At 22.1% G+C, this 16,599-nt stretch overlaps 1 protein-coding gene across 3 annotated transcripts in view; it reads right to left on the bottom strand.

Annotated features, from left to right (window-relative positions):
• Positions 1-16,599, bottom strand: part of LOC122510847 (polypyrimidine tract-binding protein 1) — a 319,096-nt gene that overhangs the window by 14,461 nt on the left and 288,036 nt on the right. For all 3 annotated transcript variants that reach the window (XM_043625786.1, XM_043625787.1, XM_043625788.1), the window contains exons 6-7: positions 8,765-8,816; positions 5,190-5,248 (exon numbers count right to left, since the gene is read on the bottom strand). In XM_043625786.1, the coding sequence (XP_043481721.1) occupies positions 5,190-5,248; positions 8,765-8,816 (111 nt within the window). The remainder of the gene's footprint in view (positions 1-5,189; positions 5,249-8,764; positions 8,817-16,599) is intronic.

Here is a 16,599-nt window from a genome sequence, read left to right as displayed (position 1 = left end):
TATAGTTAAAATTTTATTATAGATACACAAAAGCAAATACGCTTGAAAACTCAATTTTCATAAATGGAAAATTGTTTCCACGGTTTTTATGTACATTTTAGGAACAATTTATTATTTCATTAACTCGCGTAATCGTTACTTTTATGTGTCACTCCAACATCGACTGTCATAAAATATTTTATGAATATTTGTGTAAAATGTAATATTCTTTAATTATAATCATGGCTTATAATATTTGCGATTATATTAACAACTAAATTTCACACTCTCCATATGTATATATATATAAATAAATGTGTACACATAAATATATTATTATAAATTTACCCAGAAATTAAAAATAAATTTAAAATAATACAAATATAACGTCAAGAAAAAAAACAAAAAGAAAGAGAAAAAGTAAACATTTTAATTCAAAACTGGAACAATAATTAATATTAAATTATAAATTAGTATTTATATTTAAATTTATTTATTTACATTTTACAAAAGAGAATTAAAAATATAAATAACGAAAAAAAATAATGGAAAATAATAATGAAAAAGAATAATAATAATAATAATAATAATAATAATAATAATAATAATAATAATAATAATAATAATAATAATAATAATAATAATAATAATAATAATAATAATAATAATAATAATAATAATAATAATAATAATAATAATAACAATAATAATAATAATAATAATAATAATAATAATAATAATAATAACAAAAAATACAAACAAAAAGAATATTAATAAAAAATGATTCAATTTTATTAAAAAATCAATAATCCTCGTTGATGTTATAAAAATAATTGGAAAAAAAAGAAATGAATAAAAAATATAATGCGCAAAATATGTGAAGCAAAATAAACAAGAAACGGTATTAGATTAAAAATATTTACAAAAATATTTTCTTGTGAAATTACAAAAAAAAAAAAAAAAAATTTGTTTAATGTTTGTTTAACGAAGGTTTATTATGAATTTTAAATATGTGTGGAATGACAAACATATTGTGTAGAAATAACGAAAATTATGAATTATAATTCGTCCGATAAAGATGTATTAAATGCCCTCGGAATTTTTATAGTGAGTGATTGATGAACAGGGGTAAAGAGGCTTTTTTCACAAAATATATAAATATATATATATATACAGTTACGCTCAGGCGGATTTTAAAACAGATGCGCGCAAGATTTATTACATTTTTTTTTTTTTTTTTTTTTTTTTTTGAAAGAAGAAAAAATGTATATTAGGGATTTTATAAATATTAGATAAAAAGTATTGTCCCTGAAATATCGCCGTCTCTTCATTAACATCATATCCAAAAAAAAGTTGCTTTTTGAAAATCGAAAAAAATTATTTTAGTAATAATAATAAAATCAATATAATAAAATAAAAATTTTTAAAATGAAATTAATAAAAATAAAAAATATAAATAATATAAAAAAATTCAATTATAACCGACTAATTACTAGACACACTTTATTAATTTATTTAATAAAATTTTCTCCTCGGAACTTTCCAATTTTCAATTAAAATTTGACGCGGACTTGTTTTGAAATTTATATTTAATTAAAATTATCGATTTCTTTTGAAGATTGGATTAGAAAATTATTTCCGACAGGTAGAAAAGTTTTGTTTTTAAAGGGGAATTGAAAAAAAATTTCTTTTTTTTTTTTTTTTTTTTGAAATTTTATGCAGTGTAAAATATCACAAGGTGAATATAAAAAGGGTGTGTGTGTGAGGTGTGTGGGGGGGTTGGGGGGTAAAAGTTTTTGTATTTTCTGCATGATTTTACCGTCTTTTTCCTTTGTAACGAAATTTGCCGTTTGGGAGATTACGTATTTTGTGAAATTTATCCGCTTACGGTGGTTGGGTTCTGTGTTCGTCAGTTTTGCTTTTACATTTTCACTGCGCATCGTATATATGGGGGAATTGCAAAGGAAATGAGGCCGATAGTGTGTATTTTGTATACGGCAGATTCAACAAAGGAATAACCCCCGAGGCCCTTTTGGGAGAAAGTCGCCCCGTTTGTTGAAAGGCCTTTCTGATACAACCAACTCAACGTAATTGACTTTTTCTCCTCTGAATTTAGCCAAACGAGGGAAAAGAAGAAAAAAAAAATTACAGGGACGCGTATAAACAGTGAATGTTAATCGATGGCAGGTAATTTTTTTTATTCCTTCGTGAAAATATACTAATTAAAGGAAAATTATAAAATGATTTAATATTTTTTTTTGTGATGTTTACTTTGGTTTCTTTTTGAATATTGAAAAGAAATTTTTCTTGGATTGAATTTTAATTTTCCAATATTTCTCATAAAAGTTATTTATAATATATATATATTTATTTTTGATAAATGGTTTTTTATATTAAATTTATTTTCATCTTTTAAAAATATATTTATTTAGATTGCAAAAAATAAATTTTAAAAAAAAGTTGAAGAAAGAACAGAAAAAATGAAAATAATAAAAATAAATGTAAAAGTAAAACAGAAAGCAATTAAATCAAAATTTTGCTCGACTGAAAATGTCCTTAAATATTTGAATAATAAAATCCGATCATAATTTTCCCAATAATAAAATTTCTCTATTTTAATCTAGAAAACTATTATATTTTCAAATATTCTTTTCTCTTTCAATGTTATTTTTCATTATAAAATTTTGTACCATTTTCAAGAATACATTTCCATTTAAGTCTGACTGAAATAAGTTTATACCATTTAATTTAAACAGTGAAGCGGCACACGCTAAATAAATTTAATAATAAAAACCATTATAGACCGTCTGTAACACAAGTTTGACAAAAAAAAGAAGGGGAAAATTTTTTTAAAAAAAAGAAACTATTTTTCTTTTGTTATTTAACTTACACGAAAGAAACGGAAAAATAATGGAGTTTTTATAAAGCAATTTATTCTTTAATTTAAACTTCAAACGGACAATTGTCTTTTGTATAAAAGTTTCCGCTTGATTTCTTCAAATTGTCACACAGAGGACAATTGAAGGAAAATATATTTGCAATGAAAACAAAATGTAAATTTAGAACTAATATTAATCTTGTTTGCAGATGGAAAATTCAATGCTCCGCCCACTTTTTTTTACACGTTTTCTTCTATTTTCCAAAGTACATTACTTTTGAGATATTAATTTCTTTTTTGTTTTTCATTTAGTAATATTATCTTTATTTTTCAAATAATAATTAATATTATTATAAAACAATATAATTATTATTGTTATTATTCATTATTTCTTTGGTTCTTAAAGAAATTTGCATTTTGTAACAAACGTTTTAGGTAATTAACAAATGTAAATCCTGCAAAATATTATCCTTTTTTTTAATATGAAATTTTTTTTCAATTTTTTTTTTCAAAAATTATTTCCATAATTTTAATTTAATTATTATTTTCTAGAATTTTTCAATAAAATTCTTCTTCAAATCAATTATCTTTAATAATTTTCAGAAAAAAATTCAATTAAACTTTTTCAAAATAATTAATTCTAAAGAATTTTTGATTATAAGTATGAAAAATTAAAATTTTCAAAGAATTTAATTTGAAACCTTTTCAAAATTCATTTATTTCTTTAAATTCAAGCTATAATGCTTTTCATATTCGAATATTGTTGAAATATTTGAATATTTTGAATGATAAATATTCAAATCTAAAATTTTAACTGAAATTCATTTTTAAATTAATTTTTATTAGAAAATTCTACGAGAATTCAATTATTTAAATGCAAAAAAGAAATAATTTATTAAATAATTAAATATTTCTGAAAATTGAATTTTTATGAAGAGTTTTATCGAAATTTTTAAAAATAACTTAATTCTTTCGGCGAGTTTAAAAATAAATGTAATTATTGCTAAGAAATTTATAACAAAATTTGTAAATAATTGAATTCCTAAGAAATTTTATCATTTATGAAAATAATTGAATATTTTAAACGAATTTTATTAAAAAATTTTTAAAAAATTGATTTCCCGAGAAGAAATTTATCATTTATTTCTAATTCTTGCGTAGAGTTTTATAAAAATCTTTTTAAATAATTGAATTCTTGCGAAGAATTAGATAAAATTTTTTTTTAAATAATTGATTATAATAATTGAATTCTTTCAACGAATTTTAATAAAATTTTGAAAATTTTTTGAAATAATTGATTTTTCTTTCGATGAACTTTAATACAAATTTGTAATAGTGATTAAATTTTCCAGGAATTCAATTAAAGTTCTATTAAAAGTAATTGAAATTCTGTCATTAGTTTTATTATTTATAAAAATAATTAAATTCCTATAAAAAGAATTTTATTATTTACGAAAATAATTGTAAAAAATTTTATTATTTATTGAAAATTTTTAAATAATTGATTTCTTTTGCCGATTTTTAATAAAATTGTTAAGAACAATTACATTTTTCGGGGAATTCGATTAAAATTGTATTAAAAATAATTGAAATTCTGCGATGAGTTTTATTTATGAAAATAATTGAATTTCCAAAAATGAATTTAATTATTTATGAGAATAATTCAATCCCTGTAAAAAATTTTATTTATTTATTGAAAATAATTAAATTATTGCAAAGCAATTTATAAAAAAATTTGTAAATAATAAAATTTATATGAAATTGAAGAGAATTTTTGAAATTTTGCCATGAATTTTATTAAAAATTTTTAAAATAATTCAATTCGTCTATAAATCCACTATTTTTAATAATTAATTAAATATATATTAAAAAAATTTAACAAATTTCAGAAGAATTTGAATTATTAACATTTTTAAAAACCTAAGTAATCTTTAAAATTTCTAATGAAATTCATTGAAAAAAAAATTTTTTTAATTTTATAAAATTTCAATATTCATCTATTTATGAAAATTGTAAGCGCAATTCTTTGAAAATTCAATTAATTTTAAAATAATAAAAAAAAGAAAAAAAATAGTCGAAAATTATAAATTACTCAATATAGATAAGTTAATACAAAATCAGAGCCTGAATTAGAGGAAATAAATCGAAAAGAAAATATCCATTTTGTATAGTTGAACAATATCCTTATTCTCTAAGGAGAAAGAAGAAACTTTTCGCAAAGGAAACCGGCAACTTTAACTAACACACACGTGAGAGGGGAAAAGGAATGAGAAAAAAACAACAAAAAAAAAAGTAACATTTTGTACGAGAATGGGAAAAAAGAGATACTTACGAATTTAGCAGCCTGTGCCGAAAGCATGTCCGGATATTGTATGAGCGCTTGGTACGAACCTGGAAAAAAGAAAAGAGAAATTCTTGATAAAAATTTTGTTATGTTTCATCATATTTCGTTCTTGATGGACCATAATTCTCTCCTTAAACACACACATCAATGTGAGTAATAAGCATTAGAGAATGCACCTGAGAATAACATTTTCTACTTTACAACTTCAACTTCTCATTTACAAGATTAGCTTCTCTTTCCTTTTTATCATCTAAAAATCCAACATTCATTTTCGTTTCGGGATTTTTATCTCGAAAAAATAATAATATATCTCAAGAAAAGAGAGAAATAAACAAAAGGAATTATTAAAACAATGAAATATAATTCAGATATGTTTGAGCTGTAATTTTAAATCAGAGGGGATTTCTTTTTTTTGCAAAAAGAGAACAGAAACTAATTCACCACCTTTAAATAAAATTGATTTTTTCAAAAAGTAATCCGCTAATTTGTATTCAAACTTTTTCTTTTTTGGTCAAGTGTTCACTGTAGTGTAAAATTAAGGAGCAAAAATAGAATTTTTTTTCTTTTTTTTCAGATTTCGTATTCTGTGGAATATGGACCTTTAGAGGGCAGTTGCCTTGATTATGTCCAAAAGGTGGTGGTGGTGGTTTTGGGGGGAGGGGTGTCTCGCAGCAACGAACTCGAGGTCAAGTGGCTTTAGTCGCTTAGTGTGTTGACGACATCCCATTGTGCCTTGACACCTCGGGTCAGAATCTGCGAGACATTTGCGATTAAGCGGATTTCAGCAAAGGACACAGTTTTGATAGTCCTGACAACAACAGAACCTTCACGTCATGCCTTTAATTATAAACGCCAATAAATTACCCCTCTAATTATATATTATTAACACATCGAGAAAAATCGATAATTTTTTGAGAAATAATAGTTAAATAATTAAATTAATAAAAATATTAACAATTTTTTAAATATTTTTATGGTAATTTTTAGACTTTAATTAACTATATTAATTTTAATGTTCTTTCATTCATTCACTTTTTTTGTCCCTCACACTCCGAAGTTGTCTTTTATTTATACTTTTGTTTTTTCTTATTAACATTAGATAGATTGTATACATATTATATTATTATGTTATAATTATTTTTATTTTATAATAATTAATTCAAAATTATAATGAAAAATAGAAATCATCAGAATTTTTTTCACATCTTTTCATTAAAAGACTAAAATTTTCTTAAATATTATGTTTTGTCAAATTGAAATTATTTTTGTTCTTTACTTCTAAAGAAAATTAGAAAATTGTTAAACAACTGTGATTAGGAAATAGAAAATTTATTTATTTTCAATTATTTTTGTTTATGAATCACAATTTCTTTAAACAAAATTATTATTTTGTCTTAGAAAAAGAAGAAAAAAAATTGCACAAATCTTATTTTTAATCTTTTTTTTTGGAACAGGATTTACCACAGGAATTTGTTATAAAACATGATCGACAGATAAAATCATTATTTTATACTATAAAAATATTGTTACTGTAACTTTATCAAAATTATTTTCATCATTTTAATTCAATTATTATTTTCTAGAATTTCAAATTATTTTTTATGAAAATAATAATTAAATTCCTTAAAAAAAATTTTATTATTTATGAAAATAATTAAATGTTTGCACAAAATTTTATTAAACTTTTTTTTTAAATAATTGAATTCTTTTTGGAAAATGTTATTAAAATAGTAGATATTGAAAATTATTAAAATTAGAAAATTTGTTAAAAATTATTGAAATTAGGACAAGAATTTTTTCTTCAAATAATTGAATTTCTGCAATTATTTGAAAATTCTATTATTTTTATTCAAAAATTTTTCCAAAAAAATGAATTTTGTTTTTAAATCAGATTTTTTATTTTATAAATATATTTTAATAAAAATTTTTTTAAAATAATTGCGCTTTTCGCGGAATTAATTTAAAATTGTATGAAAAAATAATTGAAATTCTACATTTTATTTTATTATTTATAGAAATAATTGAATTTTTGCGTCGATATTAATTGAAAAAAAAAATTAAATTCTTCAGAAAAATGTTATTATTTAGAAAATTAATTGCATTCTTGTCCAAAAAATTGATTAAAATCTTTTAAATCATTCAAATTTTGCAAACAATTTTATTATTTTTGAAAATAATTTAATTTCTCAGAAGAATTTTATTACTTTTATGAAATTAATTGAATTCTTTCAAAAAAATTGACTAAGATCTTTGAAATAATTGAATTCGTCACAAGAATTTTCTTGCTTATGAAAATAATTGAATTTTTATGAAGAATTTTGTTAAAATTTTAAAAAATAATTTAATTCCCCTGAAAAATTTAATTATTTATAAAAAAAAATTGAAATCCCCTAAAAAAATTTACTTATTTATAAAAATAATTGAATTCTTTACAAGAATTTTATTATTTTTTGAAATACTTGAATTCGTTAGAAGAATTTTATTATTTATGAAAATAATTGAATTTTTGTAAAGAATTTTGTTAAAATTTTAAAAAATAATTGAATTATCTAGAAAAATTAAATTATTTATAAAAAAAAAATTGCATTCTTTACAAGAATTTTGATTAAAATCTTTGAAATAATTGAAATTTTGTAAAGAATTTTATTAATTTTGGAAATAATTGAATTCTTAGGAAAAATTTTAATATTTTTTATATTAATTGAATGTTTGAGAAGAATATTTTAACATTTTTTTTTCTTTTTAATAATAGAATTATTTTGTGAAATTTTAGTAAAATAGTAATTAAAATTTGAATTATTTTTGGGAAATTTTATTAAAATATTAGATATTGAAAATCATTAAAATTAGAAAATTTTTTGAAAATTATTAAAATTAGGACAATAATTTATTTGACGTTTATGAAAATAATTGAACTTTGGAGAAGAATTTTGTTCTTTATAAAGTCAAGTGGGATTTTTACGAGAATTCTTTTAAATTTTGAACATAGTTGAATTTTGTAAGAAGAATTTTTCTTTTTTTAATTATTATTTGTAATTATTTCAAAATTGATTTCTTTTAGTGTTTTCAACATGAATTTAAATTAGAAAATTTTTAAATTCTATTATTTTTAAAATTGCTAATTTTATTTTAAAAAAGGCTGTAAGATGTTAGTCTCGCGCTTTAGCGCGCGAATTGTTTGCTAGTAAATTTTTATAATTTTCGAAGATAGTCATAAAATAAAATGGGTCAGAATATATTTTGACACTTTTTAGATATAAATTTTATACAATATTCAAAATATTTTGTATCCAAAAAAATTGCCGAATAAAAAATTTTATTTTTAATATTTTTGAAGTATTTTTGTTTTTAAAAAAATATTTTTCTACCAAAGTATGGAAACCAAAATACTACAAAAATAAAAAATACTACAAAAATTGTATAAAAAAATATAAAAAAATTAATGAGAAAAGAAATTAAATTTTTAATTACAATATAATGGTTATATAATAGTAAAATGGAGAATAAAAAAGAAATCAAATTTTGTCAATGTTGATATAAATTCCAGTAAATTTGATACTCACTGTTCTTCGTAAAAGTAACAATTTTCAGGACTTTGCCGAAGCGTGTGAATATCTGAAACAGAAAATTAATTTAACATTAGTAACGAGCGCTTGGGAACATATTTTGATATATATTCAAATAATATAATGGACAATATACTAAATCTCGAAACAAATCAAAATGCGTTTCTATTGTGAATTTATAAACAATGGTAGAATCACAAATTTCTATACTATATGTATGTATATACTTGTACTAAAAATAAACGAGAACGCATTAAATTGAAATATTATTTTCAAAATAGTATTTACGATAAATCGACGAGGGAATTATTTTATTCAATTGTCTTGAAAATTTTATTCACTTGTACGTACCTATATATATTTAAATGTATGAACAGGAAAAATATTCTATTGAGAAGGGGATATTGTCGATTATTGGAAATTCTTAAAAGGTTTGAAAATTCAACAGCAGATTATAAATAAATTCAAATCAATTAACAATTATTTGCCATGAAAATTCTTGTCAATTATTTAGAATTTATTGTTAAAATTGTAAAAATAAATAAAATAAATGAAATAAATAGATAATTAAGAAGTAAATAAATAGTTGAGTATGAAAATATAATAAAAAAATAAATATTTGGGAAATATTTAGAAAATATTTAGTTATTTTAAAAAACATTTTAAAAAAATTAAAGTAATAGTGAAAAATAAAATAAATATAAATGTGTGAAAAATATTTCAATAATAATGAAAACTTATAGGGTAAATAAATAAATAAATGAAAATATTACAAAAATAATTTTAAAAGTAACAAAAATTAAAATATTAAAATTAATACAAAAAAATAATATAAATGATTATATACAAATTAAAAAATAAAGTAATAATAAATAAATAATAATAAATAAATAAATATAAAATATAAAAATAAATAATAAATAAATCAATGGAATTGAAAAGACAATAAAAAATTTTTTCTACCCTTCTCTCCAATTTTTAATATTTTTCCAATTCCTTTTTTCTGGTATTTACATTTCTTTTCGCTCCGTTCTCTTTTTCACGAGAGGAAATAAAATATTTTTCTTTCTTTTTTCCTGCTTTCGTTTTTTTCTATTTTTTTTTTTTTTTTTTTTGGTGGCCAGAAGGAAAAACCCTTGGGAAATCAGGTCCCTATGCACAGGTAGAGCGATCAGTTCAGAAATATGTATAAGTCGTCGCTTAACTCACCAAACATAGATGCAAACCAACAACACGCAAAGTGTACTTAATATTTTATCCATTCAACTCACGTTTTTATTATTTTCTTTTTTATTCTCTCCCACTCTCTCTATATCGAATATATATTTATTCCGAAAAAGAAAAAAACTACTGTTTATAGATTATATTTGTGCTCAAAATCGACAATAAATGGAAATTATATTTTTATTTCTAAACTTTTTTCCTTTTCGATTATATTTTGGCAGAACGATGAAAAAATTGTGAAAGAAATGTGTTTTTCTTTATATAATTTATAATTTAGCAGCAGAAAATATTTTTCTACTTTTTTATTATATAATTTTATTTATTTTCTTTCAATATTCTTTTGTAATTTTATTATTCACTGAAGAAAAAAATTATTTTTAATTAATAAATTATAAGTAATGAATAAAACATATGCAATAAAATAAAATTTATTCAAAACTATTGATTTTAAACTTGTTCTTTTTTTATTATAAAATTATAATACCTATAATTATATTTTTTAATTATAATATAAATTATACAATAAAAAAATACCATTGAGAAAAAATGAAAAAAAATTTGGTTAACTTGTTATATTTACGAATTTTTCAAATTAAGTTCTTGGAAACAGATTCTATTAATAAATGAAAAACTTAAATTTTCGTCTGGCTTTTCTTAGTTATAGAGAAAAAAACATGCGGAGAAATGACATAATTAAATGAAAATTAAAAGAAAAGGGAAAATTGAAATATTTACTTTCTTTGTGAATGAAAATACTTTCGTAGAAGAATGAGAGAGTCAGAAGAGGTAAAGGATACTTTTCGAGATAAAATGTGATTACCCACTTCAGACATCTCAAGTTTTAGAACACAGAAATGTATTCAAGAAAAGTTGCTTTATTTTTCCTCAAGCTTCCCAATATATTCATGACAATAAAGAAATTACGACAAGATAAAATTTTTTCGTCATTTCATTTACGTATATATGTGTGATGGAAAAAACGAAGGAAAATCGAAAGAGAAAATTGCAATTAGAATAAATTATAAAATTATAATGTAATAAATTATAATTATAATCTTTTAATTTTTTTAATAAAGTAAAAAATTAAAAAAATTTTAAATTTTAATTAATTACAATTGAAACTTAAAGAAAAAATATTTCCCAAGTTGTTAACATTTCTCTCTTCCTTTTTTCCTATATATTGAGAATTGCAAAAAAAATTTCCAATACAGCAAATTGGTTGAAAAATTTTCGAAATTTTCGAAATTCGAATTAAATAATAATTATTTATATTCGCTATTGAATTTCAATAATATATTGATTATATTCAAATTAATATACAGCTAAACAATTTAATAGAGCACGCAACAACAACAACAACAACGAGACATGTTGAGTGAGAAATGTCCATCATTTGTCAGCCAATTGTTTCGTTTTCATTATATTGAGATATATATCCAGTGAGACAGTAAATTAATTAATTTCTCAAACCGCATAGAACGCTGTTGAAAATGCATCAAAATCAAATACATTCATTTTTTTCACCCACTGAATTCCAAATAATTCAGAAATTTTCAAATACATTGAATATTAATCGTTATTACCAAAGTCAACAATTTAATTTATGACAAAAATTATATTATTATTATTATTTATCAAAAAAATAAAATTTATTACATTAATTTTTAGAGAGATTTTAAAGTTGTTTTTAAATTGAATATAAAAATGAAAATTAATTAAGAGAATAAAAACAAAAAATTAAAATTAAAAGTAATTAAAGAAAATGAAAAACAAAACTAATTCGAAAATTGAAAATAAAAATAATTTCAAAAATTAAGAATAAAACTAAAGTAAAAATGAAAGTTAAAAGTACTTGAGAAAATTAAATAAAAATTTGAACTGAGAATTAAAATTAATTTTAATCATAAAACTAAATAAACACGGAAAAATCACAATTTATACAAAATAACTAAAAAGAATCTCATTGAAAAGAGAGGTGTAAGGATGTCAAAAAAAAAAATAAATAAAGAGAAGAAAAAAAAATGTGAAAATGAGAGTCTTCTGTATGGAAAGACCGAATAAAGCGAAGCATTAATCACACATTTCTCCTGCTCTCTATGATTAATGATTTCTTTGGCACCATGAAAAGCAAAGCGAAACGCCTAATGTTCCGGTTCGATCATTTCGCAGTTGATGCTTCATGTTCGTGCCTTTTTTTCGCGCAGTCACTTTAGTTTGTTTATATATGTATATGTCATGAATGAATCAACATTCTCTTGAATATTCAAAACGTTTTTCTTTTATTTATCTATTTTTTGTTTCCAATCAAAAGAAAGGGGAAAATTTAATGCTATTATGAAAACGGAGTTTATTTATAATTTCTGAGCATGCGTTTGTGGTCAAGTGGTAAGTCTAATGACTTGCGAACTTTTCTATAGGTGTCGAGGGTTCGAATCCCGTCGAATGGGAATTTTTTTCCAAGTTTGTTGTAAATTATAAGCGCCGAAGGTAAAATTAATAAATAAATAAATAAATAAATAATAAATCGTGTAGACAAAATAAAAAAAAAACAAAATAAGGTAGAAAAAATAAAAGAAACAAAGTAAGGTAGATAAAATAAAATAAACAAACTAAAGTAGATACAATAAAAAAAATAAAATAAGGTAGATAAAATACAATAAACAAACTAAAGTAGATAAAATAAAATAAACAAACTAAGGTAGATAAAATAAAATAAACAACATTAGTAATGTAAATAAAAAAAATTAACGAAGTAAATAAAATAAAATCAATAAAAAAACATAAAATTAATAAAGTAAACAGAACAAAATAAAAAAAAATGAAATTAATAAAGTAAACAGAACAAAATAAAAAAAATTAAATTAATAAAGTAAACAGAACAAAATAAAAAAATGAAATTAATAAAGTGAATAAAATAAAGATAAAATCAACAGAAAAATAAAATTAATAAAGTAATTTAAATTAAATCAATAAAAAAAGTAGTACGTATTAATAAAGGAAATTAAAAGAAGTAAAATTAATAAAAAAAAAAGTAAAATTGACAAAGGAAATAAAAGTAATAAAAATATAATAAATTAATTAAAAAATAATAAACTAAAATCGATAGAAAAATAAAATTAATAATGTAAATATAAAATAAACAATTACAGAAAGTATTGTAAAAATTATTAATTAAATAAAAATAAGGTACCCTCAAAAGTGATGTAAAAAAATCCAGAAGAGAAAAGAGAGGGGGAGGGGGGGGGTAAAGAAGAGATTATTCATTAAAATGGTACGTGGTCAGTTGGCCAGGAGCCCAACGAGTATTGGTCCCAAGTGTGTCTCGGGGGCAAATTATAGGGATATGCGTACCTGGCTGTGCAGAATCCGAGGTTATTGATTGCTGTTAGTTATTAATACGCGTGTTCAATTATCACTGAATCCTTGACGGTGGTCCAACTTCGCTTTTACCTCTTTCACCCCCCCCCCCTCCCACCCTTCCATCCCTTGTAATGGAATAATGTTTTGTTTTCCAACAATACTAATGTAAACCAGGCTTTATCAGGGGCCTGGGCAGTTACTGTCAAGGCCCTCGTTAAAAAACCATTTTTTCCCTATTTCCAAAAAAAAAATTAATTTCAAAAGCCGATTATTTCTGAAAATTCACGCTATATTGCTTTTAATATTCAATTATAACCTAAAATTTTAACTGAAATTCAATTTTTAAATCAACTATTATTAATAAATTCAAAGTAGAATTTAATTATTTGAATAGAAAAAAAAATTTATTGAATAATTACATACTTCTTAAAATTGAATTTTAATAAAAAATTTTATCAACAAATTTTTAAATATTTGAATTTTTTCGACGAATTTTTTAATTTGAAATAATTGAAATTCTGCAATGAGTTTTATTATTAACGAAAAAAATTGAATCCCTGTAAAAATTTTATTATTTATGAAAATAATTGAATGATTGCAAAGAAATTTAATTAAAAAAAAATTGTAAATAATTGGATTCCTGTGAAAATTTTATTATTTTATGGAAATAATTAAAGGTTCGCCACGAATTGTATTAAAATTTTTGAAAATAATTGAATTTCGAAAATTAATTTTATTATTTCTAAATAGAATTGAAATTTTGATGAGAATTTTTAAAAATAATTGAATTTCTACGAAGAATTTTATTAGTTTGGAAAATAATTGAATTTCAGCGAAGATAATTTTATTACTTTTGAAAATAATTGAATTTCTGCGAAGAATTTTATTATACTTTTGAAAATAATTGAATTCCTGTGAAATTTTTATTATTTTATGAAAATAATTAAAGGTTTGCCAAGAATTTTATTAAAATTTTGTGAAAGTAATTGAATTTTTATTACTTTTGAAAATAATTGAATTCCTGTAAAATTTTTATTATTTTATGAAAATAATTAAAGGTTTGCCAAGAATTGTATTAAAATTTTTGAAAATAATTGAATTTTTATTACTTTTGAAATAATTGAATTTCTGCGAAGAATTTTATTACTTTTGAAAATAATTGAATTCCTGTGAAATTATTATTTTATTTTATGAAAATAATTAAAGGTTTGACAAGAATTGTATTAAAATTTTTGAAAATAATTGAATTCCTGTGAAATTAATTTAATTATTTCTATAAAGAAAATTCAAATTTTAATGAGAATTCTTGAAAATAATTGAATTTCTGTGAAGAATTTTATTACTTTTAAAAATAATTGAATTCATGTGAAATTTTTATTATTTTCTGAAAATAATTAAAGGTTTGCCAAGAATTGTATTAAAAATTTTGAAAATAATTGAATTCCTGTGAAATTTTTATTATTTTCTGAAAATAATTAAAGGCTTGCCAAGAATTGTATTAAAATTTTTGAAATAATTGAATTTTGAAAATTAATTTACCTATTTCTAAAGACGTAATTAATTTATAAATCGTTGAATTTAATTAATTTGCAAATCTAATAGAATTATTAATTGAATTAAATTAATTCGCAAACGTAATTAGTTTATTCATTGAAAATTGAATTAATATGGAAACGTAATTAATTTATTCATTGAAAATTGAATTAATATGGTAACGTAATTAATTTATTCATTGAAAATTGAATTAATATGGAAACGTAATTAATTTATTCATTGAAAATTGAATTAATATGCAAACTATATATTATTAATTAAATTAAATAATTTTTTGCACGTAATTGTTCTTTTAATGGAATTAAATTATTAATAAGAAATCAAAACACACTTTTGATTCGTTTTTTTTTTTTTGTTTTAATTTGATTAAGGAAAAAGAGAAAAAAAAGAGAGAAGGAAAGGGAAAAAAGAGAAAAAGAGAGGAAGAGAGAGAAAGGGAGAGGAGAAAATAAAAAGAGAGAAGAGAGAGAGAGAGAGAGAGACGGAAGTGAATATTTGATCCCCATAAATGATAATATTTCCGCACTGATGTTAAAATCAATATAATATACAATATTTGAAACGAAAGTGTCAATGACAAATGTTCGGATAATTAACACGCGACGATAATAATTCATCACCCAGTTATAAAATGGATATACCATTTATATATAGGTAGATAATTTATCATTTTTCATTGTAGCTAAAGTGCATTTAGCAAAATCTCCTGTGGTGAGTGTGGAGAATATAATAAAGGAGAAATTTCAGAAGATATCGGGAGGTGGCCTTAATAAGGTAAGATTTAGGGTGTCCCAGGTGCCAGGGCCAGCCACTTATGTGTATTTATGTTACCCAAGTCTTTCGAGAGCGGTGCATAAATGTTAAAAGCCTTTCGTCCTCGTCCTCATCGTCGTTGTCGTTGTCGTTGCACTTTCGATCGATAACCCCCCTTTTTACCCCCCCGAATATCCTATTTTCCCATTTTCTATTTATAGTAAGTGTGCAATTAATACTATTACACGGGAAAAGAGAGAGAGAGAGAGAGCGAGATGTATTTTATACCAACCACCTTAGACTTTATACTTAACGAGCCGAACTTTATTACTTCTCTCTTTACACCAGTTTCCTCTGATAATAATTTTTGTTCCCCTCGCGATAAAATAATCCCTTAATCTCCGTTTTTTTTAAATTTTGTTTCTTAGTTTAGAAAATATAGTTGAGATATTAATATTTTAATAAGGTTCTCCAATTAATTTGATTAAATTAATAAATTAATTACTTACACAGTTTCTCTAAGGATATCAGAAAGAGAAAAAGAGAGAGAGAGAGAGAGAGAGTAAAAAATATAAAAAGGAGAGAAAGAGAGAAAGAGAGAGTAAGATAAAGAAAAAGAAAAGAAAGAGAAACAGTAGAAAAAATTTAGAGAGAGAGAGTATGAGTGAGAGAGAGGGGGTATTAAAGAAAGAGAGAGAGAGGGGGGAGGAAGGAAGAGCGAAGCCACGAGTGTATTTGCAAAGCCAGGCCGACGTTAAAAATGCATGGCCCACTCAACTCGAACCGGAAGCACTACCGTTATCCCGTTATCCTCCTTCTGCAAGCTCTTCCTCCTACTCATCCTTTAACCACCATGATGTTCCTGGTTTCCTGCCCAGTGTCTCATAGGAATGGAAACGAGAACTGCCTGTGTGTGTTTGTCTCTAATGATGCCACAAAAT

Source organism: Leptopilina heterotoma, unplaced genomic scaffold (assembly GCF_015476425.1).
Source record: "Leptopilina heterotoma isolate Lh14 unplaced genomic scaffold, ASM1547642v1 Lhet_76, whole genome shotgun sequence".
Lineage (NCBI taxonomy): Eukaryota > Metazoa > Arthropoda > Insecta > Hymenoptera > Figitidae > Leptopilina > Leptopilina heterotoma.
This window is presented reverse-complemented; position numbering and strand designations above follow the sequence as displayed.